At 45.4% G+C, this 27084-nt stretch overlaps 2 protein-coding genes across 3 annotated transcripts in view; one reads left to right on the top strand and one right to left on the bottom strand.

Annotated features, from left to right (window-relative positions):
* Window positions 1–27084, top strand: part of LOC144695828 (class I histocompatibility antigen, F10 alpha chain-like) — a 105705-nt gene that overhangs the window by 67832 nt on the left and 10789 nt on the right. The gene's annotated exons all lie outside the window — the stretch shown is intronic.
* Window positions 7099–25943, bottom strand: LOC144695824 (class I histocompatibility antigen, F10 alpha chain-like). 2 transcript variants are annotated; one of them, XM_078566841.1, is made up of 8 exons: window positions 25780–25943; window positions 20295–20555; window positions 14466–14741; window positions 14079–14357; window positions 12441–12557; window positions 11736–11768; window positions 8550–8585; window positions 7099–7696 (listed from the first exon to the last, which is right to left on the bottom strand). In XM_078566841.1, exons 1-7 carry the CDS (start codon window positions 25829–25831, stop codon window positions 8554–8556), a joined length of 1050 nt encoding a protein of 349 aa, XP_078422967.1. In that variant the 5' UTR covers window positions 25832–25943; the 3' UTR covers window positions 7099–7696; window positions 8550–8553. The 2 variants fall into 2 exon arrangements, with proteins under 2 accessions (XP_078422967.1, XP_078422968.1); XM_078566842.1 differs by lacking the exons at window positions 7099–7696; window positions 8550–8585 and adding an exon at window positions 7960–8059 and having other exon boundaries at window positions 25780–25913.

Here is a 27084-nt window from a genome sequence, read left to right as displayed (position 1 = left end):
CGTTTCCATCCAGTATCTGCAATGTGAAGCTGATCCATTTTGCACTTTCTATAATGTCAGATTTACACTGTTATATATTGTACATTTATGAATTTTAGGATTAAAGTATATTTATGGAGAAAAATCTCATCATCAATGTTTCACTACAAGTGCTGATAATTGTGGTTTGTTGTCAATAAATAATTGTCAGTAGTTGACTTGTCTGAATTCTTCTTTACTGATTTCACAAGAAAGGTTTAATTCATTCACTCAGCAGCTTGTGGGTCTTGGAATGGGCAGTTGTTGGGGTTCAGTTCAATGTGAACTGGGTGAGTTAATACGAGTGTGAAATTTTCCCATCCCATTCTCATCAGACATCATGGACTCTGAAGGCGTGAAGGGTCTGGGGATAGAGCTGGTCAATGGCATCGAGATAGAGGGACCCCATGATCATATTGAATGGTGGAGCAGGCTCGAAGGGCTGAGTGACCTACTACTGCTCCTAGTTTCTATGTTTCTGTGGTGGGTGTGAGTGGACAATATGGCAGGAAGGTCAAAAATCCGTTTCACAACGTAGTAAAAGCAGTTTCCAATTGTCTGCTCCGCCCGTCAATGGCGGGCTGTGTTTCCCATTGCCGTATATCAGGAACTTCATTTTAATACGTCTGTGTATCATTCTAACCCCAGCCTGCCGGAACCTGTATAAAGTGACTATTTCTCCGCAGCTGAGACAGTTCAGGCACAGCCACATTGACATGTGTGGACTCGGGTCTCTAAATTATCTGCCCCCTCAGCAACACAGAGGCATGAAAGTGCCACCAAGTGCTCCTGAACGTTTCACCCCTCGGGCACAGACTACAAACTAATGAGTGTTTTAGTGAACTGCGGAACAGTTGGCCGACTGGGCCTCAGGAAGAAGGGGTGGCTGGGGCTCCCACACACACTGCTGAAGAGCCACAGCGAGCCATTGCTGTTCCACGCCAGGCTGGACCCAGGGTCTATAGACAGCGCTTGTCATTCCTGCACGTGACTGAGAACCAATGTCGCTGAAGGCTGCACATGTCGAGGGAACTGGTCAGTCACATCTGCCACCTGCTGCAGGGTTTAACACCACAGGGACGTGGAGGGCATCCACTGCCAGTGGCTGTGAAAGTGACTGTGGCGCTCAATTTCTACACCAGTGGCTCCTTTCAGGGCTCCACAGGTGACCTCTGTGGGATCTCACAATCCGCAACTCACAAATACATCCATGGGGTCACAGATGCCATCTTCTCGAGGGCACAATACTTTGTGTATTTTACCCGGGATCAGGAGATTTGCCCACACCGCTGGTTCCGACAGGTGCAGCTACCATCGACTGCACTCACGTGTCACTCAGATCTCCATGGCAACAAGAGGACAACTACCTGAACCGTAAGGGCTTCCACTCGCTGAATGTTCAGCTGGTGTGTGACCACCACAAGTGCATCCTGCAGGTCTGTGCACGGCTCCCAGGGAGTGTGTGTGACTCCTACATCCTCAGTCGGTCTCAGATCCCTGACCTCTTCCAGTGTCCAGAGAAGCTGCAGAGTTGGCTCCTCAGGGACAAGGGCTACCCACAGAGGAGGTGGCTGATGACACCCGTGTGGCAGCCTCAGACTGCAGCAGAGCGAAGGTAAAATGAGGCTCATGCAGCAACTCACAACTTGGTGGAGCAGATCATCGGGATGTTGAAAATGAGATTCCGGTGCCTGGACCGGTCTGGTGGAGCCCTGCAATACAGTCCACAGAGGGTGTCACACATCGTCATCGTCTGCTGTGTCCTTCACAACCTGGCACTGCAACGGGGAGAGGAGCTGGCTGAGGAGGAGATGGAGGAACTTCACGTCTCCTCCACTGAGGAGGACATCAACAGGGATGAGGGTGAGGAGGTCCTCAAAGGCATTGATGAGGCCCTCGCACTGGCGAGACGAGGCAGGCACGCTAGGGAGGCCTCATAGCTGCTAGATTTCTGGAGGGAGATGATGACACCCTAGATCCTCATGTTGTACCTGTGAACATTTGACTCCAGTCTGGTTGATGGCAGCGCACATACCCTCTGTGATAAGGCTCCAGTCATGGAGACGCAGCAGATACCCACAGTCCCTCCATTCCAGGAGGATGATGACATGCAGTTGGGACACTCCATAGATCCCCACGTATCTTATGTGAATGTCTGACTCCTGTCTGGCTGATGGCACCTCACTTTCCCTCTGTGAACAGAGTCATATCATGGAGACACAGTGGGGAAACTTTAACTTCTCCTGATCCTATGTCATCCTTCGTGAGCTGAACCCTTCAGGACCAGACTGTCACCGGACACGGGTTGACATGACAGCGGATCATTGTCCCGAATTACTTACAGACATCTTGAACTTTTGAAAATAATCTCTGTTTTTTTTAAAAAGCATATACAAGCCAAAGCTGGCTGAGACTGTAACCACTGGATGGAAAATTCCCACGTGGATTACACTTGACCAACTAGTCCTGAGGGAACAGAAAAGGAGTCAAAGTCTCTTTCAGACAGAGACACTTCAAAAGAAGAGATGCAATGCCAAGAAAATACTGATCACCACCTCAGCAGAAACCATCTCCTGTTGAGTTATATCCCAGACTGTGGACATGATTAGAGTTGAAAAAGGCCATTCAGCCCATCGTGTCTGCAGCAGCCAAAACAGAGAAAAATGAAACTAGCCACTCACTTTAATCCCACGTTCCAGCACCTGGTCCATAGCCCTGCAGGTTATAGAGATTCAGGTGCAGGCCCAGGTACCTTTTAAATAAACTGAGCATTTCAACCTCAAACACCAATTTAGGCAGTGTATTCCAGACACCCACCACCCTCTGGGTGAAAATGTTTTTCCTCATGTCCCCTCTAATCCTTCTACCAATCACCTTCAATCTATTTCCCCTGGTAATTGACCCCTCATTAGGGGAAACAGGCCTTTCCTGTCTACCCCCTCTAGGCCACTCATAATCTGGTACCCCTCGATTACTGTTCTGGTGTGTGTGATGTGAAGGTCACAGCTGAAGAACAGCGACTGGACATCCCTGTGTTTGCAGCTAAAGAAGACTTTCTCTCTGATTGCTGGAAGTAGGTGCCAAGTCAGCAAAGCCACAGTCAAAAAGGAAACAGGACAACTCATTTCAGCAAACCTGCAGAACCAAGTGTCTCCAGACCAACTGCTCAACTGCCAGAGTCAGCTCCGCCAGAATCATCCAATCTCACTGCCGGAGCGTTTCACCATCTACTCCTCACGGACAAGCCAAAGACTGATTTGTTTATTGTTTTTAAGTGTTATCTTTGGACTCACTTCACATTTCTATTCATTGTGTATTTGTATTGCATTTTTATTATTTTTTTTTGTGATTTAATAACAAATAAACTGACTCTTTCTTTAACTCAGGAAAGCCAGTTTAAACTGGTTCTTTCTAACTCATAAATACATTTGGACTGGGAAAAGGCATCCTCGAGGCAAGGGATCTTTTTTAAATTAAACTAGTTGTGACCAAATGAAGCAGTTGAATTAAGTAGCGGAACCAGGTCATTCCTCCTCATCTGGGAGCATAACAATTTGGGGAATCTCATTTGGGGGCAGTCGTAATAAAATGTAAGAATGGAGGGGATTGTGGGAATGAGTATTTCTTACACAATCTCCATTCCCTCACACTTGTTGTGATCTCACTCTCTGATAATGGATTATTCCCCATTCTAACTGACATTTATTTTGCTTCTGCAGATTCACCAAGTGTGACCTACACAACAGCTCAGAGTAAGTGACTGAGGGACAGATTGTTGGGAATGAAATACATATACATTTTCTGCACATTTCTCTCATTCTAATTTATCTCAGTTTTAAAAGGTCCTTAAATGTACATGGATTTTTATCAGGAGTTTTCTGACTCAATATAAAAGACTCGTAAACACGTCAAGTGGGACAATTGAAGGGATAAAATTCCATTTCTGGAGCTTGGACAACCCTCTCCTGTTAAAGTGTCGGGGTTTGTGTTGGTCTCTTCCCCATTGCACAACTTTCCCCTGCAGGAAGGACTGACCTTTCACCTCACTGACCAGATTGTTCCAGAAATCGATGGAACGGAGGATCCCAACATGGATGTGACTGGAGCCAGGCCTCACGGAGAAGCTGAGGAAACTCCGACTGCAGCTGTCGGGGCAGCTGGAGAGCAGCTGGGGGCTGATACATTTGGACATTGAGAGTGAGAAAATCCCTCTCCCTCCCCCAGGAAATCAGACCAAAGAACAGTGTAGATGGAGAGTGAAACAAGTGACATTTTATTTTAACAGCAAATCCCCATTGCAAGACCTTCGAGGTAATCAGTGTTGTACAATGTAAACCTCAGAAAATTGGGCTAAAACATTATATAACATTTATGTTAATGAGCTATTTTTCTACTTTGTAAATTGTTGTAATCTTAAAAGTTTCATGTTAATAAAAGTTATTTTGAATTATTTAGAATGACTCCAGGATGATGGGTAAATACAACAACAACAGACTCAAATAGAACACCAACAATTTATAATTTACAAATAGAATTCTCATTACATAAGACAACACAAACATTTCCTCAAAATGTAACAGCAACAAACCCCCCCCTCTCTGTGCCTGAGGGTCACTGTCACAAAGGGGGAGGGGGGGGAGATAAAGACGGCCACTCTGCAAGAGCTGCCACCCTAATGCCTCCTGCATCTTCCCCATACCCGTGTCCTGCCCCCTCTTGTGCCAGAGACATGCCCAGCAGCTGATAACTCCTCACTGGGGAGCTGCTGACCAGAAGCTGCATCCATTCGAGGTCCAGCTGCTGTCTCGTGGTCCTGCTCTGTTTCTGTACTTGGAGCTGTCAGGAGTGGCTCTATTGGGGTTATTTGTATCACTGCAATGCTGAATGTGCAACATGGGGGCAGGAGAGACACTGTCACTTCACCTGCCCTCCCACCCAGAGTGCTCACCCTCCTGTTCGTCTGGATGTGACTCCCCTTCCCCGCCCAGCTCAGTCAGTGTCTCACTTCCCTCTGTGACCCGGGGCTCAGTGTCTTCTCCAGGTTTCCTTTCAACCCCCTGGGCTGCTCTCACTGACTCACCACCACCTCCAGCCACTGTGTCCAAAGACAGCACCTGTCAGGAGAAAACAGGAGCCTCACTATACCCACAGTTACAGTTTATATTGAACATACTCATTTCATGTCCATCACTCAAATCGAATATTTTGCATGGTTTTCAGTCCCTCAGACCCCCGGAGGGTCTTAGTCAGTGGTCTTTCCCAATTGAGCCTCTGCAGCAGCTGCTCCAAGTTTTAATATGTCCCTCAGCATTAGTCCTGGAACTTGGAATGTGCCATTCTGCAACACTCACTCATCAACAACACTGGGCACTGGGAGAGCAACTAGTTTCAGACAGACCAAAGCACATCCTTCACTCAGTTGATGGTCCTCCAGCAGCAGATGCTGTTTATCTCGGTGTGTGTTCCTGGGAACAGCCCGGAGAACACAGAGTCCTGCTTAATGGAGCTGCTGGGGTGAACAGTCTGTGACTCTCGGGGAACTCACTCGCTTGATTCTCACCTTCTCATAGCACACGACTTGTAAAGTGAAGTGACTCACTCATTTCTGCCTGTAACTGTCTAGTATAACCATCCACACTGACTTCTGGAACCTGTTCCTCTCTGTCCTGATTTACATTGTACTTGTTCAACTTCCCTTCAGTATCTGTGAAGAGAATCTGTGGAGTGGTGTGTGTCACACACCCTCTGATATACATTGAAATGAAGTATAAAACCCTTTCCATTCAATTCACCAATCTGGGTGGTACATACGACAGAAGGGTGAATCCCTCGTGGTGTCAATCACTTCGAACAGTTGTGTAAGTCTTCCTGAAGAACTCTCGGTTCATGAAGCCTGAATACCTCGACATGTCAGTCAGGAATACAACACTCCCTAATATCTCAATCTGTCCACAACAAGGGACGAACCCCACCCCAGAAACAGTCACGGGATATTTCTGGATATATGGATCTAAAACGATGGTCGGAATTTTACGGATCCTCCTGCTGTCGGAATCTTCCGGTCCCGCCGAAGCCAATGGGCTTTTAAAATGTTCACCACGTTTTGGGCTCCGCCCCCACTGTGGTGGGTCTGTAAAATTCTGCCTTATGTGTCTGAGGTTTTTGTGTGTGTGTGTGACAGCGTGTGTGTGTGACAGTGTGAGTGTGTGACGGTGTGTGTGTGTGTGTGACAGCATGTGTGTATGTGTGACAGTGTGTGTGTGTGTGACAGCATGTGTGTGAGTTTGTGTGTCAGTGTGCGTGTGAACGCGTGTGTCACTGTGTGTGACTGTGCATGTGTCTCACTGTGTGTGTGCATGTGTGTGCGCATGTGTCAGTGGGTCTATGCCTGTGTCTGTGTGTGTACATGTGTCAATGTGTGTCACTCTTTGTGTCTATGTGTGTGTGTGTCTGTCACTGTTCATGTCTGTGTGTGTGTGTCTGTGTGTGTTGTGTATACTGATGTATCTGACATTGTGTCCATATCTGTCTGTCTCCTTTTCCCTGTCTTCCTGTAAACTCTGTATGGATCTATCTATCCACAAGATCCTGCTTTATGTCTGTGAGATGTGGATCACATATTCTGACCACAATAAGAAATGGAATCACTTTCCCCCCGAGCTTCCTGTTTCCACAAATGAAGATCAGATGATTAAACAAGATCTCACACACCAAAGTTGTTATGACACAGCCGATGATAAATGCTGAGCTGTTCAAATCCCAGAGGGAGACTTGAAATAACTGTCATAACCACTTTTGCAATTTGTATGTTTCGAGATGCAGGCTTTGAATTCAGTAGTAATAAGACCAGCGAGTCTCAAGAGGTTCTTATAAATTAAACATTTATTAATTAAAATATTGTAAGCACATACATATGTCTACAAATTATTACTATAATAGTTTCTAAAAATCCCCTAATTGCTCTGATTCCCAGTTACACCTCTGTTAAGACAACAGTAAACCATATAGATTTAAACACGCTCCTGGCAAAGCACACCCTGGCAAGTTTCTTTCAGCTTTGGAACCATACAGGCAATGGCTAAAGGGTTACAGGCTGGAGGCTTTAGGTCTTTGAATCCCTCTCCTTTTACAAACAGACTTCTCTTCCTTCATACATATTTTCCTTTTTGAATGCAAATTCTCATTATATCACTAGATTCTTTGAACTTTACCTCTTCTAACAATAAGGCCCTTTCGTCATACCAATTTTATTAGAAAGCTTTGAAAAAAAATAAACACATTGTTTGGCTTCTTCTGGCTAGGTGTAATATTTCACCCTCTCTTCTGACTGGTCTATTTAAAAACGCAAATTACCCCATGTTTATCGAATTAATAATTCAAACCTACTTCTCTTCTATACATCATTCACGTTGACTAGCTAGCTTTAATCCAATTAAGACTCAAACACATAAACACAGACACCACTAAACTCTATTTGAAATATAATTTCCAATAAAATTACAAACATTATTATATCTTCTTGACATAGACCATCAACAAGCTGAGCTTCCAGGTCTCAATGCTCCAATTGTGAATCACGGTGACAATGGTCAGCTCACGAGGTTCCAGTGTCTGATGCACCACTCCCCAAGATGATCTTTTCTAGAACATTTCAGGGTGATCCTGAGAGTTATAAACTCTGTTTAAAAGGGAAACAGAAACAGTGCAAGACGGATGTCCATAATTGGGAACAAGTTGTTGAAGACAAGAAAGTGTGAGGGAAAACAATCCCTGAATGTCCCTTCGGCTGTGAGAGCCGACACATCACCGATACTTGAGAAAACCTCACGTGAAGAATCGGGATCCCGATCTGCAGGATCTGGGAACATTCTCTGGAAACACATTCCCAGGAAAAATAGATCTTCATCATCAAAGAACTCAGTGTAAACAATGAGCTGTGATTCTGTGTGTCTGCTGTGATATGGAAGGATGGACAATGATGTCCATGTTCACACTAGAACAGGCAAATCCACTTATTCATCAATGAGGCTCTGGGAATGTCCTGCAGTGGAACACAGTAAACCCACGAGGTAAGGAATGGACAGAAACAGGGCAATCGGTTCAGGGTCAGGAGGGCAGTGAAATTAGTCTGACAGGTTTTAACAGTGTCTGGGAGGGTGAGACGGGGCCAGGAGGGCAGTGAAATTAATCTGACAGGTTTTAACAGTGTCTGGGAGGGTGAGATAGGGTCAGGAGGGCGGTGAAAATAGCCTGACAGGTTTTAACAGTGTCTGGGAGGGTGAGACAGGGCCAGGAGGGCAGTGAAATTAGTCTGACAGGATTTAACAGTGTCTGGGAGGGTGAGACAGGACCAGGAGGGCAGTGAAATTAATCTGACAGGTTTTAACAGTGTCTGGGAGGGTGAGACAGGGTCAGGAGGGCAGTGAAATTAGTCTGACAGGTTTTAACAGTGTCTGGGAGGGTGAGAGCATCAGGAGCAGAGTGAAGATGTTGCTGATACATCAATATTGAAAATTGAAGATGTCACTTACTGAATCAGGAAGGTTCTGGAACAGAGGCATCAGAAGCTGACAAAATGAAAACAGAAGGTGAGAAACAGGGTAACATATAAGAACCGAGAGTGTGAGACATTCTATATCACTCACTGGTCCCAAGATCCATTCACTCATCGGCTCATAAACGTTTTCAGCACCGAATGAGGCCATTCGGCCCATCGTGTCCACGCCGCTCAACAAAGGCCAGACTACACTCATCCTATTTTGCAGCGCTTGGCCCATAGCCCTGGAAGCTACGGCAATGCAAGTGAATATCTAAATACTTCTTAAATGTTACGAGAGTTTCTGACTCAACCACCTTTTCAGGCAGTGAGTTCCAGACTCCCACCACCCTCTGGGTGAAAACATTTCTCCTCAACTCCCCTCTTAATCACCTCCCAGCATTAACTAAACTGACTCACACATGGTGAATGAACACAGAGGGAGTGGAGGGTGAGGGATTGAAGAGTGAGGTAGTGGGGTTTGAGGGAGTGGAGGATAATTGACTAGAGAAAGACAGTGAATCCCACTGTGGAATTTGAGTAGAATGTTCCTATCTTCTCCAGTGTTGACTCAGATAAGATGTGATCTCATTGAAACAGATACAATTCTGAGAGGATTTGACTGGGAAGACATTGAGAATCTCCTTCCCCTGTCTGGAGAGTTTAGATCCAGGATTCCCAGTCTCAGGATAAGGGATCAGTCAGTTTGGGCTGAGATGGGGAAATGTCTTCACTCAGAGAGTTGTGAATCTTTGGAATTGTCTATCCAGAGGGTTGTGGGTGATCAGGTGATGAGTACATTCAGCACCGAGATCCATCGATTCTGCAGCACTGAGGGGATCAAGGGATCTGGGAATGAAGTGGGAACGTGGAATTGTAACTGAGCTGAAGTGAAGTCCCCTAGAATCATAGAAACTTTCAGCACAAAAGGAAACCATTCTGCCCATCTTCCCCTGCTGGCTCTTTGAAACAACCATTATGCTTTGTCCCAGATTCCCGCTTCTTGTCTTTATCCCTGTAAGTTCCTCAAGTATCCGTTCAACCCCCTTTTAATATTATTTATGGGATCAGCTCCCACCACATTTTCAGGTGCAGCGTTCCAGATCCCGACAACTCCCAAAGTGGAAAACATTTCTCCTCTTCTCCTCCCTGGATCACTGAGCAATGATAGTAAATCTATAACCTCTCGTTATCGATCACTCACCAGACAGAATCATTTTTCTCCATCTACTCTATCAAAACCTTTCATCATCTGGAAAATCTCTACTCAATGACTTCTTAACCTTCTCTGTTCCAAGGAGACAGTCTGAAGTTTTCCAAGGGAGGTTGGGAAGGTTTTTAACTAACTCGGCAGGGATATGGGAAGCAGGAGATGCCAAGGTGCACAAAATATTGGGAAATATAGATCGCACTAGCGCAGGGAATCGGAAGTTAATAGTTGGGGTCAGAATAAAAGAAATTAATGGAGTCTAAGTCAGGATTACAGTGCATGTGTGTGAATGTACAGAGTGTGATAAATAAGATTGGTGAGTTTCAGGTGCAGGTTACCATGGGGAATTGCGATGTTGTGCCGATATCAGAGTCCTGGCACAAAGAACTGCACGACTGGGCATTAAACACCCCTCGATACAAGGTGTTGAGGAAAGATAGGAAAGGACGAAAAGGAGGAGGGTGGTGCTGTTGTTTAAGGGAAGTATTGTAGTGCTGGAGAATGAGGATGTCCCAGAGGGGTCAAGGACAGAAGGTGTTAGGCGAGAGATAAGTAACAAAAAGGCTGCAGTTACATTGCTCTGTGTACGCTGTAGGACCACAAACAATGGGAAGGATGTAGAGGAACAAATTTGCAAGGAAATTACAGAGAGGTCCAGAAATTATATTGTACTTGTAATTGGGAAATTTAATTAGCCAAATATAGACTGGGATAGTATTAGTGCGAAGGGCAGAGAGGGTCGAATACCTACATTGTGTGCTGGAAAATTTCCTCCAGCAGAAAATGTCCAGTCCAACAAGAATGGAGGCACAACTAGACCTGGTTCCTGGGAATGAGGTGGCCAAGTGGATCAAGTAGCAATAGGAAAGCATTTCAAGGAGACTGATCATTGTATCATAAGGTTTCGGCTAACTATGGAAAAATTGGAGTCAAAGGTTGGTTGGTAAAACAGCCAAAATATCAACTAGACCACCTGAAAAGAAGAGACAGTTCAGGCACAGTCAAGGAGTATTCCCTCGAAAGGGAAAGGTAGAGCAAACAAACCCAAGGCTGCCTGGATGACAAAGGAGGTAGAAATTAAGATCGTGTGCTTGTGACAGGTGTCAGGCAGAAACTAACACTGAGAACCAGGCTGAATATAGAAGGCTCAAGGGAGAGGTGAAGAAGTAAATAAGAGAAACAAAGAGTGAGTATGAAAAGAGAGAGGCAGGTAATATAAAAGGGAATCCCAAAGCCTTATATTGGCAGATAAATAGTTAAAGGATGACAAAAAAGAGGAGTAGGGATGATGAGGACCAAAAAGGGGTTTTACACATGGAGGCAGAGAGAATATCTGAGGTATTAAATGAATATTTTGTATCTGTCTTTACAAAGGAAGAAGGTGTCAAACAAGACATGAAAAAGAGAATGCAATTTGGACAATAGAGGGGTTGAAAATTGAAAAGGAGGAGGCATCAGATAGGCTGTCTGCACTTGGAGTTGATAAGGCACTGGGACTGGATGTGATGCACCCAAGAATAATGTGAGAAGTGGGAGTGGAAATTGCAGAGGCACTGGCCATAATTTTTCATCTTCCATAGACTCAGGGGTGGTGCCAGAGGACTGGAGAATGGCAAATCTTCAAAAAATGGTGTAAGGAACAGTCAGTTTAACTTCAATGGTGGAGAAACTTCTAGAAGCAATAATTCAGTGTAAAGTTAAGAGACATGTGGAGAAATGCAGGTTAATTAAAGAAAGCTGGCATGGATTTCTTAAGGGAAAATCATGTTTCGCTAACTTGCTGGAGTTTTTCGAACTGGTAACAAAGAGGATTGATGAGGGCAATGATGTTGATGTGGTATACATGGAGTTCCAAAAGGCATTTGATACAGTTCCACATGTGTAACCCTGAGTTACTCCCAGGGGAATGTAATTATACAACTTGCAATCCCTCCTATTTCATTCCCAACAATCTGTCCCTCAGTCACTTACTCTGAGCTGTTGTGTAGGTCACACTTGGTGAATCTGCAGAAGCAAAATAAATGTCAGTTAGAATGGGGAATAATCCATTCTCAGAGAGTGAGAACACAACAAGTGTGAGGGAATGGAGATTGGGTAAGAAATACTCATTCCCACACTCCCCTCCATCCTTACACTTTATGAGATCCTGTCGATCTCTTCCATTCCATCGATATTCAGTAGGTGAGGATGTGAGTGTGTGTGGTGGGTTTAATGATCAATATTAGACCTGGTCTGGGCCAATCACACAAAGGAAGATCAGACAGGGAACAAGACGTGTTTATACGTGTGTATGTGTGTGTGGGAATTAAATCAGTTCCATCCAACACAGTGTCCTGTATTCCCAGTACTGGAGATTCCCCCACACTCACTCTGTCCCCTCAGTTCCACATTCCCCTCTCTCTCACTCTCCCCTCTCAGTGTCCTGTACTCCCAGTACTGGAGATTCCCCCACACTCACTCTGTTCCCTCAGTTCCACATTCCCCTCTCTCTCACTCTCCCCTCTCAGTGTCCTGTACTCCCAGTACTGGAGATTCCCCCACACTCACTCTGTCCCCTCAGTTCCACATTCCCCTCTCTCTCACTCTCCCCTCTGTGTCCTGTACTCCCAGTACTGGAGATCCCCCCACACTCACTCTGTCCCCTCAGTTCTACATTCCCCTCTCTCGGATTCTTACCTCTCTGTTGCCTTTTCCAAATGAACATTCCAATTCTCCCGAACATAAAAATTCCAGCGATCACTAACCCTACTACGATTCCAAGTTGCAGAAGATCTCCACTGTTTTCTGGGATTTCTGAAACACATTTGAATAATATCAGGATTGTCTCTCTATTTCCGGATCCATTCCCAGGTCTGACCGGGGACATTGGCAGGATGTGATGAGTTGTATTCCCCAGGGATCTGTACTGGGGCCTCAGCTTTTCACCATCTATATTCATGGCTTGGATGCAGCAGCAGAGAGTTGTATATCCAGGTTTACAGCTGACACTAAGTTAGGAGACACAGTGAAGGGAGATTGACAGATTAAATGAGTGAATTCCATCTGCCACAGTTTTCCCAATGTGGGGGTGTGGGATCATCCACATTAAATCTGGAAAAGACAAACTGGAATATTTTCATCATGTTGAGAGTCTAGGTGCTGTAAAAAATCAGAGATGAGGATGGCCAATTACACAAATCACTAAAAGCTCGTTCACTGTTATAAAAAATCAATCGGAAAGGCTAATGGGCTGTTGTCCTTTATCTCAAGGGGGTTTGAACACAAAGTGAGGAAATGATGCTTCAGTTGTACAGAGCTTTGGTCAGACTCCATCTGGAGAATGACATTCAGTTCTGGACACCAAACCTCACATCAGATATACTGGCCTTGGAGGGGGAACAGTGTAGATTCAGCAGAATGATCCCACAGCTCAGAGGGTTCAGTTATGAGGACTGCTTCTATAAAGCTGACATGTATTTCCTTGTGTTTAAAGGGTGAAGGATGATCTGATGGAGATGTTGAAAATGATAAAGGAACGATAGGGTTGAGAGAGAGAAACTATTTTCTCTGGTGATGGAATCCAGAACAAGAGAGAATCATCTTCAAATTAGAGTGAGGTTATTTAGAAGTGAAATCAGGAAATCTTCCCACACATTGAGTTAATGTGACTGGATGAGTCATCCTGAGGCCCAGGCGTATTCTTGGGAACCCAGTCTCAAATACTGCCACACCAGCTGGTGGAGTTTAAATTTCAATTTATTTTAAAAATCGTGACTTGAAAACTACCATCGATTGTCATAGAAACCCATTTGGTCACTCATGTCCTTTAGGGAAGGCAATTGGCTGTCCTGACCTGCTCTGATCTATATGTGACTTCAGACCTAGAGCAATGTGGCTGCCTCTTACCCACCCTCTGAAATGGCCCTGCAAGGCACTCGGCTGGTCAGATCAGTGAAGGATGGGAAACAAATGCTGGTCTCGCCAGTGATGGGCACATTCCAGCAAAGAATTCAAATGGGCAGTGGAAATCTGGAACGTTCTCTCACAGATAGACTGTGGATGCTGACGGTCAACTGACTTTGTCAACACTGAGATGGGAAGATTTTTGTTGTGTAAGAGCAGTGAGAGATAAGGAGCAATAGGGAGTAAATGGAGCTGATGTACAGATCAGTCAGGATCCCACTGAACGGTGGAGCAGACTCAGTGGACAGAATGGCCTAGTCCTGTTTATATGTCACACACACACACACCCACGCACATACACACATGCATACACACACACACACACACACAGACACACACACACACACACACACACACACTACAATTCCTTACCCCACTGATAGAGCTTGCTCTCTGCCAGGCTGCTGTGTTCAATTGGACAGGAGTATTGACCCTCATCCCCAGCATTTATTTCAATCTCTTTCTGGATCTGATGGGTCCCATCGTGGTTGGGTCGAACCCCCGAGGATAGTGTCTCAGACATTACCTCTCCATCCCTTAGCCAGCTCACCTCGATGTCTACAGGATAAAACCCAGTAACCAGGCAGGAGAGAGTGAGCGGCTTGTACTGACTATTGGGATCACTTCTGGAGATGAACACTTCAGGCTGAACTGTAATGGGAAAGGGTGAAAACACAAACAATAGACAGACACTGAATGGAATGGGAGAACGCTTTCATAGACCAGTGAAGTTAGATCAGAACATGGGATTAAAATTACCTTTTCTTTCAAAATGCTCCTTTCCAGCTTCGAAATATCTTTTTAAATTTTGTACACCTATTTCTTCTATACTCCATTTCCAATACTTGTTCCAGGATTCGTCCGAATCCCATTTCTCCTCAGTCTTCACTGCAAAGTGATTGGTTGCGACCCATCTCATTCTGTCTGCCTCTAAACTAATATAATCCTTTCCATCAAATCCAACTCGCATCGATCTCTTCATGGAGCCGTCTTCAGTGACCTCAACAATCTCTGTCCATTGGAAAATGTGGATTCCTGTCAGAGAGCAAATGATGATGAATAATCAGTGGACTGGAGGTTTGTAATTGTTACACTGAGATAAAAGCAAAATGCTGCGGATGGTGGAAATCTGAAATAGAAACAGAAAATGCTGGAAATACTCAGCAGGTCAGGCAGCATCTATGCAGAGGGAAACGGAGTTTCGATTCAGGTCAGTGACCTGTCGTCAGTTCTGAAACATTGGACGAATTGATCGAGAGGAGCCAGGTCCTGCTTGCGGAGAACAAAACAAAAATAAAAATACCTGGGAAAACTCAGCAGGTCTGGCAGCATCTGCGGAGAGGAACATAGTTAACGTTTCGAGTCCGTATGACTCTTCAACAGAACTAAGTAAAAATAGAAAAGAGGTGAAATATAAGCTGATTTAAGAGGGGGGGGGTGGTGGGACAGGTAGAGCTGGATAGAGGGCCAGTAATAGGTGGAGATAACCAAAAGATGTCATGGACAAAAGGACAAAGAGGTGTTGCAGGTGGTGATATTAGCTAAGGAATGTGCTAATAAGTGACATTAAGGGTAGAAAGCAGGACGAGCAAGGTACAGATAGACCTACTGGGGGTGGGGTGGGGGAAAGGGATCAAAATAGGCTAAAAGGTAGAGATAACACTTGTGGAGAGCCGGCTATAGACCCTCGCTGCCTCTTTTCGGGAAAGCCTGTGGAAGCACAATCTGAGCGGTGAGGTCACTGGCCACTGGCCAATCAGAGGCCAGCAGCTCTGGTGCTCAGCAGCGCCACAGGGGAGGCGGTGGCAGCTGCAGGAAAATCACCTCCTGGAGATCCAGGCTTGCAGAGCGGCCCAGGTCACAGGCAGTTTGTGTGCTGGGGTCGGGTCGGGGGAGCTGTTCAGGGTGTTGGGGCCATGGGGTGAGGGGTTTAGAGAGGTGGCTCTCAGCAGCCCCCATCCCCCCTGCCTGATGTCCAGTCCCTTGATCAGGCACCAAGTGCCATTGATTGAGGGACCCAGCACACCCGCCCTCCACCCAACACCCCCTCCCCCCGACTCTGGAAGTGACAAGCCGGCTGCATGGTTTCAGCCGCTGTGCACAACGCATGTGACAGGCCCTCCTGTAGCTGTGTCAATACCAGTGGAGGTGGGATGAGGGTCTTAAGTAGTCATTACTGACCACTGAGGGGCCTCAATAGGAGGTGAGGCAGGAAAGTCGGCCATAGCCTTCCAATCCAGAACTGAATTCCGGCAGAGGCGGGATGGCAACAGATTTCAGCGATGTCACCATCCCATCTAATTCCAGAGCCTTCCCAGCTCCAAGCTCACCACTAGTGAGAGCAGAACATTCCGCCCATTAAATCTGTTTTTCTCCACAAATGACATGGGCCAAGTGCTGGTAAATGGGATTAGGTAGGTAGGTCAGGTGTTTCTCACGTGTCGGTGCAGACTCGATGGGCCAAAGGGCCTCTTCTGCACTGTGATTCTGTGAAATGCTGCCTAACCTGTTGAGTATTTCCAGCATTTTCTGTTTTTATTAATATTGCTAAGTTCCTTCACTGTCGCTGGGTCAAAATCCTGGAACTCCCTCCCTAACAGCACTGTGGGTGTACCTACACCACATGGACTGTAGCGGTTCAAGAAGGCAGCTCACCACCACCTTCTCAAGGGCAATTAGGGAAGGGCAACAAATGTTGGCCTAGCCAGCGACACCCACAACCCCATGAATGAATTTAAATAACGACCATTCTGTGTGGGTTGTATGAGTGCTCACTTAGCATCTCAACCAAGCCCCTGCCCCCATGTGTAAATCCTGCTTTAGGTCCCTATTTGGCTGCACCCCTACTTTCAAAACCCTTTTACTATTTATATTGAAGACTTTGGGATTCCCTTTATGTTAACTCCAATCGCTTCTCATATTTTAATTTGGCTGCCCTTATTTATTTCTTTTTTCATTTCCCCTCTGAACATTCTCTATTCAGCTTGGTTCTCAATTTATTATCTTTCCGACATCTGTCACTATTTGGTGACCTATCGAACAGTTCAGATGGACGGTGAAAGTCCGGGTGTAAATGCAGCTAAGGTGGGAGGTGTTGGCACAGCCGGCAAAGGAGACCAAAAAGAGCCGATTCCGGGAGGAAGTGTTGTGAAGGTTCCGGAAAGGTGTGTCTTTTGGTGGGCATTGGACCAGTGAAACTCGGAGAGTTATAAAGCTGTAGTCGGATGTGACTCCAGAACTTACCCTGCATGAAAATGAAGATTAGGAGTTAAAACCTGAGCAGAATGGTCCAGAGTCTGTTTGAGAGGATGAAAGCTCTGAAACTAGCAGCAGAGAAAACTTGGATGGTAGCCTGATGTTCAGCTTCAAAGAAAAGCAGGGGAAATTTCTAAACGTGGAGGGTAAGAAGTGAGATGATCAGTAATTTCTCCCAGGGATTTCCGTTCACAACAGCCAGTATCCAGATCAGATGGATTTCCAGCAAGGATGTTGTCCTTGATAAGATTAACAAGACCAAACAAGGTGCAAAACCTTTGGAACCCTCATAGATGTTACCCAAACTTTACACCATTCTAAGCAGTGTTACAATCCCAGCTGATGTTAATAATGGGCAAGTCAAATCCCAGAGTGAAACCTGGCTTGATAGATCCTAACATTTTTTTCAGAAACCATGGAGGACAGTTACTGAACAAATGCACAGGAGTCTGCTGATGAACTTTTAATATAAAGAATGAAACATTTGAGAAAAATGAACTATACTACACCAGACAAAAAATTTGGAAAGATCTCAATACAAACATAAGAAGACAATTCAAATTCCCACTATTCCTTTACCCAGCAATATCTTTACAGATACACAAACCAGTGAAGAGTTACCACTAGCCCGACACAAAGGCTTCTCACTTGAGGCTGGTACAGTTGCAGATAATTATCTTCTGATCAATTCCTCAGCATCCACTTGATGTTTCTCACCAAACTCGTATCTCTCCCCAAGACACCCAAAAACTGCACTCTAAACTCACTCTTTCTTCAACTGCAGAACAAACAAATATGTTCCTTAAACTCAGGCTTCCAGTACACCTCTACTAAATTGATTTCCTCTCTGAGTCCTACACCTGATTATTCAGTTAACTACTGTCCCGATAGCCTTGTGGTTTTTTCTTCTCCGAGAGCTCAAAAATTCCTGTCTTCTCTCTCTGACACACACGCTGAACACCACAGATGACAGATGCAACCAAAGCAGTTCCATGGATTTCTCAACAACCCACCCAAACTGACGTTTGTCACATTCTGAGCCAACTAATCTCACTGAAACTTTGTCTTTCTCATTAAGGTTTCCAATCTCAGGATTTGAAGATCACGTCTCTCACAGTGTATGTGGAAAACTTGGTCAAAACTGATTGGAACAATTGTTGCCCAGCTGATCTAGCTCACGCATATTGCGGGATTCCAAACAACCTGTCAAACTTTCACATGCAACGCGAATGTCTTACAGCATTGCGAGGACTTAAGACCAACCCAGACATACACATCGGTAAACCTGACAAAGGGACAGGAATAGTCATCCTTAACAAGTGTGACTATATCAACAGAATACACCCCATTCTTAATGACAGGGCCAAATTCGTATCCATTGGACCTGCCGCTCAACATGACCGGAGAGCCTTGCTCGAAAGTAAGGTAAATAAAAATGCCTGCTGGACTTATGTAAGAGCGATGAGCTGCCACGTGATATATATTACAGAGCTCACCCTCACAGCTCGCTGTGTCCACGTATGTTAGTCAGGGTCGCAGTGTGGCGCATTGGTGTGTACTGAAAGCTACACATATTAACACATAACGCCCTGTTCTTTGCAGCTGAAAGAATATGTACACACATTGTGCCTGTTTCAGCTCAACAAAATAAGTGACAGCCATTCACTGGCTCATTCCTCAGGGCAATACCTTGACCAATCAGGTTCAAGCTGCCTGGTTTAAATTTCAAACAATGCTTGGCAGTTAACTGTCAGTCACCATCAGTGGTGTATTCTCCATGGCAATGCCATTTGCCAACAAATCAGCACTCTCTTCACATAATGTATAAATTGTTGTTTTCCCTCTTATATCGGTATTCTTGCGAGTGCCCTGATGAGTGCAAGACAAAAAGCTTTGACATGTCTCTTTTTTCACTAATACTCAAGCTCTGTGCTACCAAACGGCTATTTGAAGCTCATTGATGAAGCAGAGGAAGATGGTTGGGCCTAGGACATTGTCCTGAGGAACTCCTGCAGTGATGTCCTGGGGCTGAGATGACGGACCTCAAACTACCACCACCATCTTCCTTTGTGCTAAGTATAACTCCAACCAGTGGAAAGTTTTCCACCTAATGACCACTGACTCCAGTTCTGCTAGGGCTCCTTGATTCCACACTCGGTCTAATGCTCCCTTGATGCTAATGGTAGAGTGAGGGATATGCTGGGCCATGTGGTTACAGATTGTTGTTACTGCTGCTGATGGCCCACAGCATCTGCTGGGTGCCGTGTTTTGAGTTACTAGATCTGTTTGAAATCTATCCCATTTAGCACAGTGGTAGTGTCACACTACATGATGGAGGATATCCTCAATGTGAAGACGGGACTTCATCTCCACAGTGACTGTGCGGTGGTCACTCCTACCGACACTGTCCTGGACAGATGCATCTGTGGCAGCAAGGTTGCTGAAGACAAGGTCAAGTAGGTTTTTCCCTCTTGTTGGTTCCTTCACCACTCGCCACAGAACTGGTCTAGCAGCTATGTCCTTTGAGACTCGGTCAGTAGTGGTGCTACCGAGCCACTCTTGGTGATGGACATTGAAGTCCCCCACCCAGGATACATTCTGTGCCCTTGCCTGACCTCAGTGCTTCCTCCAAGTGGTGTTCAACATAGAGGAGCACTGATTCATCAACTGAGGGTCAAGGGGGCACGAGGTGGTAATCAGCAGGAGGTTTCCTTGCCCAGGTTTGACCTGGTACCTGAATTTCTCTGTAAAATAAACAGTCTCTCCGGAGATTCTAACAAGACTAATACAATCAACTACATGCAGAGCACATGATACTGGTACCGAGTGCACTCATGAACTGAGAACCCATCATGGGTTTGTATTCTGTGTCCTCCAGATTGCACAGGCTAGAACTTTGCAAGAGAAGGTAGAGTTTCTAAAGTGTTCCCAAATCCAAAATCTTGGTGAATGGTGAATCACGGGAAACTTACATTAGGTTAATACAGAATCATATTTCCACTACTGTGTAAGTACAAACAGTTAACCTGTCATTGTTTGAGCAGGAACATCAAGGCCTCCTCCCTACACACACGTGCTCAGTATGTTAATATCTGTGGATTGTTCTCCTCACATTCTCCATCCATGAGTGAGTGCCTCTGTCCTTGATAATCTCAAATATCTCAATCAGGATAGGGAGAGGGGACTGAATAACCCTCCATTTGTACATGATTCATGGTGTCCCACACACTGTACACCCCAGTGTCACAGTCTGCAGTATAGCTATGGCTGGGGACCTGTCCAGCCCTGATCAAACAGGACTATCAATGGATGATTCTACATCTCTGATCTTACCGGATGTCTGGTTTGTATTCTTCATTATTGTATTTAGATTCTCTCCCGCCATGTCTGATTGTTTGTTGCTCAGATCTGTGAGATGTTCCCAGAATTCCACATTGATACCGTCTGCCATGACCTGCAGCCTGGGGATGGTCTGTCGACTATTACTGTCATGATAATTAACTTGAACTCCATTGACCAGAGTAACTTTTGAAACCTCAGGAAATCCTGTGATTCCAGAGACTGCCATATATATCGTAGTCAATGAATTGGTGTCTGGAAAACAAAAAAATTAAAGGTAGCTTAATAAACATTTACACACTGTTACGGACAGAGTGAGAGAGAACTGCTGAAATTCCTGTTCCCTTCCCAACTGTCTGTAATCAGTAAGCTTTTGATAAGAGGTGTGTGTGTGTGTGTGTGCGTGTGCGTGTGTGTGTTTGTGTATGTGTTTAACGTGTTAGAGTGTGCACAATGTGAATAACCAGCAGCAAGATTCCTGTGGGTTTAAATAAAGAAAGATGGTTGCATGATTAATCACTCACCCTGAAATCTAACGCTACGGCACCAACTCACACATACACACACACAAACACACTCAAGCAAAGTACGGTTGAAGAGAATAGTGCACTTTTCCAAGTTATAAACAAAAGGAATAGTTCATAATTCACATGATTGTCTTGTTTGGGAAAACATGTGTTACAAATCTGATAAAAAGATGTCCTGACTCTTGAAGTGTAGTTTGGGTGAATTTAACAAAGTGTAAGGCCACAGTTGTTTTCAGGATTCTCTTGAGGACTTCATGCAGGTCATGAAGCTGGTTGCTTGTAGTCTCAGAACGAAGGAGGTCAGTACGCTGTACTCTTGATCGTAAAGTGATACAGGCATAGAGACCTCACGATGTTATAGCCCCCAGTCCTTAAGGCATAGATGTTATTGTCCTTTCTACCCTATCTTTCTGCAGACAGCAGATATAGGTTAAAAGGAGATAAACGTGACTGCCCTACCATGTGACTTCTCACTGTTCCTTTTTGAAATTGTGGTGGTGTCACCAGGTTAATAAGCCACATTCTGCTTTATTGTTTTAAGACATTCAACCTGAGGGGGTTCAGATGATCACCTTCTTTGTTTCAAAAACAGAAACTCACCAAGGCTCCTTCGACAGCACCTTCCAAACCCACAACCTCCACCATCCAGAAGGACAAGGGCAGCAGACACATGGGAACACCACCAGCTGGAAGTGCCTCTTCAAGTCACTCACCAACCTGACTTGGAAATATGTCGCCGTTCTTTCACTGTCGCTGGGTAAAAATCCTGAAATTCCCTCCCTAACAGCACTGTGGGTGTACCTACACCACATGGACTGCAGCAGTTCAAGAAGGCAGCTCACCACCACCTTCTCAAGGGCACTTAGGGATGGGCAGTAAATGCTGGCCCAGCCAGCGACACCCAAATCCCGTGAATGAATAACATTGGGAATGCCTTTTGATGATCTCAGATTATTTGTCGTTAACAACTTTTCACCTGGGATGTGCCCCATTGTCTCTATTAGACAGTGAGTCGGTTTTTAAATTCACAGGGGAGGTCATCTGACCTTGGACAATCACCTTTGTAGCACAGTGTAGCGCATTGCCCACTTCATATAGGGAAAGTTAATTCCAAAGTATCCACATTGAATAAAGCTCATACTTAAAAGTGAGGAACATGACAAGATAGTGCTGAGCTGACACATCCCGGCCGCACGGGAACAAAAAGGAACCTGGATTACATTTTTTCCCTGGTTTTCCTGGTGAAGCAAGAGAAACATGAATATCTCAAGCCCACACTCTGCTCTCATTCAGGTATCCACACATCCATCTTCCAACTGCTCCAGCTGTCACTGTCTGCAGCAGCCAATCTTTCTGTTTCAGCTTTCAGTTCCTCATTGTCCTTTTTTGGATGAGGTACTCTCTTAATGACTTTCTTTTGGGCCTTGAAGTTTGCCTCTCAAAAGGCTTTAGTTCAGAAACCTTGTGCCTTCTATCCTTTTTCCATTCTGAACTCCCTGTTATGTGTACTCAAACTGTGTTGGATATTCACTAGCTTTTGTTTATAGGAGTTTGGGCATTTTAATACCAATAGACATATTGACGTTCCTCCAGACATACAGCCTGAAGTAGCGGGCAGACAGAGAGACTCTGTGTCATTATGGAAACGGCAGCGAAGGCCTGAATCTGGAAGTCCCGCCCCTGGACCCAGCAGTCATAATTTTCATGGGGGTTGTTAGGTGTTGGGGAATGGGGGTAAGTTCTAAAATGCACACCTGCGATTCACAGAGGCAACTGCACTTGTTAAAGGCTGATGTGATTAGTGGGATGTCCAAAACAAGACTGGTGCAATTTAGACCTGGTCGGGGAAAGTCTAAAGCTGCCTGAGTGTTTTGGAGAAGTAGGGTACGCTTTCGGAGTGGTAAGGTACCCCTTTGCATATGATTCCAAGGCACCTTTTGGAAAGGTCAGGTGTCCTTTTGGAGAGGTCAGGTGCCCTTTCAAATTTTTAAAAGTAGATGTGAATATGCGCAAAAAGTGCATAAGCTCATTGGACCTGGCAAGCTCATTGGAGCTGGCAAGAGAACTGTCAAGAGGACTGTGAAGCTGTCAAGGCATGTTGACCTCCTGCTCTTTCAATATTTGAAAAACACTGTCCGCCTTATTATAAAATATCAGTTTTTGCCTTTCTCTCTGTTGCCAATAGTATGTGATCTTTCATTACAGAGTTAGTGCTGCATGGCTGATTGCACAACCTTCCATTATCACAGTGGGGTGCCTGTCAGTTCATAATTTGATTGACAGCTGCAAGTGGTTATAAACTCTTTGAGGTGAGACTATGAATTCAAATGCCTGTTTTTATAATGGAGTAAAGCAAGTTAAATGTAATGAATAGTTTCTTATCAATGCGAGTGTTTTTTGAAATACCAAATTCATCAATAGACACTTAAAAGCTTTAATTTCAGCATTAGTCCATAATGGATACTGGGTGGGTTGGCATGGTAGGTAAAAGAGAAAAGAGTTGGGGGGTGGGGGGGCATGGGTTGACACGAGTCAGCATTAATTTGGCACTTGAGTTATAATGGGCCATGGGGGGTGAGTGAATGGCATTATTAGGTATAGAGGGTATGAAGGGCCATGGTGGGGTGAGTGAATGGCATTAGTTAGTACAGAGGGTATGAGAGGCCATGGTGAGGTGAGTGAATGGCATTAGTTAGTACAGAGGATATGAGGGGACCTGGTGCGGTGAGTGAATGGCATTTGTTGGTACAGAGGGTATGAGGGGCCATGGTGGGCTGAGTGAATGGCATTAGTCAGTACAGAGGGTATGAGGGGCCATGGTGGGCTGAGTGAATGGCATTAGTTGGTTCAGAGGGTATGAGGAGTCATCGTGGGGTGAGTGAATGGTATTAGTTGGCACTGAGGTTATGAGGTGCCATGGTGGGGTGAGTGAATGGCATTAGTCAGTACAGAGGGTATGAGGGGCCATGGTGGGGTGAGTAAATGACGTTAGTTGGTACAGAGGGTATGAGGGGCCATGGTGGGGTGAATGAATGTTATTAGTTGGTACAGAGGGTATGAGGGACCATGGTGGGGTGAGTGAATGGCATTAGTTGGCACAGAGGGTATGAGGGGCCATGGTGGGGTGAGTGAATGGCATTAGTTGGTACAGAGGGTATGAGGGACCATGGTGGGCTGAGTGAATGGCACTAGTTGGTACAGAGCATATGAGGGGCCATGGTGGGGTGAGTGAATGGCATTAGTTGGTACAGAGGGTATGAGGGACCATGGTGGGCTGAGTGAATGGCATTAGTTGGTACAGAGGGTATGAGGGGCCATGGTGGGCTGAGTGAATGGCATTAGTTGGTACAGAGGATATGAGGGACCATGATGGGCTGAGTGAATGGCATTAGTTGGTACAGAGGGTATGAGGGGCCATGGTGGGCTGAGTGAATGGCATTAGTTGGTACAGAGGGTATGAGGGACCATGGTGGGGTGAGTGAATGGCATTAGTTGGTACAGAGGGTATGAGGAGTCATCGTGGGGTGAGTGAATGGTATTGGTTGGCACAGAGGGTATGAGGGGCCATGGTGGGGCGGAGTGGGTGAGTTTCTTCTATAAAGCGCTGGAGCACGGATGTTGTTCTTTTGACCAGTGCACCTCCACACCCGGCACCTTGCGAACTCCTTCTGGGGTCGCCCACCATGATTCCCATTTTCACCCTCCCGCCAACATCTCCTCCCCTCTACCCCCGGTACCAAAACCCTACCTCCCAGGGCACTTTTCTCCAGGTAGGGTTTGTGGAGCTGGGAATTGTCCTGAGCCTGTGATCATGTCACAGTACTGAAAATTCAGGCCATAGTCTTCAGTGCGTTTTGGGCCATGTGGAAACTCAAGTTTGACTCTTGAGTCCTTGAGGAATAGTGTTTGGGTACTTTCCCTGTCCTTGTTTAGATCCTTAAACACCGTTCCTGCCAACCAGACCTCTGGTACATTCCCTTTGACCTCAGCTGCTTTTACCTCAGCTCCTTTACATTCCTCTGCATTGGCTTCCTTAAATCCTTAAATCGTACTGGCTTTACTTTAGCCTCTTTCACCTTTATTGGATCTATCATCCCCTGTCAGATTTTTGGGACCTCCTCAGCCCGAGTGGACTACTCCTGTCCTAAATTCACATGTTCATATGTAGAATGTAGCAGAGCTCTGATGCCTTCAAGCTTTCTATCCATGTCTATCTGCTCTTCTGTGCCTAGTATTAAGAAATAAATCCACAACCTGTTTACCCAATCCCTTATCAGTGATCGCTGCCTTTATATCGTTATCAAAACATGACAGTCATCACCAGGAAACATGTGGTGTGAGTGAATTCCGGATTGAAATGAAGAGAAACAGGAATATTCTGGAGGATGAAGTGTGATACCATAGTGGGGGAACAGTCACTGTATGAACAGTCTGACTGTCAAACAGGGTGATGGACAATCCAGAGCAGGGTCTCCACTGTCCCTCACAGAGCTTTATAATCACCCCTTTATATAGGGTCAGGAGGATGTTGGTGGTCTGAGATAATCTGGCCTGTTCAACCAGGAGCGGATCACAGCTGATCCTGGGGTGGGTTAAACATGGATTATCCTTCTCCTCCCCGTAGTGTTTTGAAGACTTTAGACCGGGAGTGATGAAAGTCTTTTAACTCTCCCAATCGATGTGAAAATTAAAAATGTCCATTTGAAGCATTTTCCATTTGCTCCAAGCTTCTCTGCTCTCGGTGTTTCTACATCCTGCTGTCAGGAGAGCTGGACACAAATCCCATCAGAGTCTTACAGACTGTGCTGACTTCAATGGTGTAAAATACCAGGCTGACTGTATAACAGACGGCTGATCAAACATCACCCATTTCAAACTCTCACCAAAAGATTCCAATTAACCCCAGAGAGAGAGAGTGAGAGTGAGAATGGAGGGCTGAATTCTGTACTTACCGGGAGAGACCCAGGAAATACACAGGGAGATGGAGAAAAGGATCAGCAACATTCTGGGAATCCACTGTCCCTGTTCCAATCAGGGACTGGGAATGAAACACTCTGAGGGAGAAACTAATACTGTTTATAAACTGGGGAAAACCAACACAAACTGTTTATCTCAAGGATTGATCATTTCCTGATTCCAGAACCAGAGGGTGAATGATTGGATAGTTTCAGAACAATATCGAATGAAATAAATAAATAGACGTTTGTCACCAGTTACCAGGAAGATCAAACACAGACACAGTGAGATTCATGCTGGGAAACAAGAGCAAAAGACGAAATTTCAGCAGGATCCGGGTGTGTTTTGGGGTCAGGAAGCTGCCTCCTGTGGGAAAGTGATGAAAGTTCAGATTTTCACAGTGTTGCCCCTGTAAGTGATCTGGAGACAGGTTCCCTGTCCACTTAGAGCCAGTGGGGGTGGGGATGGATCTGGGTCAGATGAAGTGTGGGACTGATTGACACTCCCCACGACAGACATTACATGGAAGGAGCTCTTGTTGTGGTCACAGACCAGGTGGACATTGAGGGGGTGGGTGTCGTTCCTGTTGATGTTTCATCACTACTGGCCTAAAGTCCTCAAAACACGATGGGGAGGAAAGGATAATCCATGTTTAACCAACCCCAGGATCAGCTGTGATGCCCTCATGGTTGAATAGAGCAGGTTATCTCAGACCACCAACATCCTCCTGACCCTGTATAAAGGGGTGATTAAAAAGCTCTGTGAGGGACAGTGGAGATCCTGCTCTGGATTGTCCATCACCCTGTTTGACAGTCAGACTGTTCATATAGTGACTGTTCCTCCACTATGGTATCACACTCCGTCCTCCCAAATATTCCTGTTTCTCTTCATTTCATTCCGGAATTCACTCACAGCACTTGTTCCCTATCATGTTTTGATGACGATATAAAGGCACAAATCATTCAAAAGGGATTGGGTAAAGACATTGGGGCTCATTTCTGAAGAGGTAGACACAGGAGAGCAGATAGACATGGGTAGAAAGGTTGAAGACATCAGAGCTCTGCTACATTCTACGAATGAAGATATGAATTTAGGGCAGGAGTAGTCCACTCAGTCCCTCGAGCCTGCTTTGCCATTCAATAAGATCATGGCTGATCTGAATTTAACCTCAACGCCACCTTTCTGCCTACCCCCGATAACTATTCACCCCCTTGTTAATCAAGAATCTATCTAGCTCTGCCTTAAAATATACACAGACTCTCCTTCCATCGCCTTTTGAGGAAGAGAGTTCTGAAGACTCG

Source organism: Cetorhinus maximus, chromosome 21 (assembly GCF_964194155.1).
Source record: "Cetorhinus maximus chromosome 21, sCetMax3.hap1.1, whole genome shotgun sequence".
NCBI classification, from domain to species: Eukaryota; Metazoa; Chordata; class Chondrichthyes; order Lamniformes; family Cetorhinidae; genus Cetorhinus; species Cetorhinus maximus.
The sequence above is the reverse complement of the archived record's forward strand: the minus strand, read 5'-3'. Positions and strand labels throughout refer to the sequence as shown.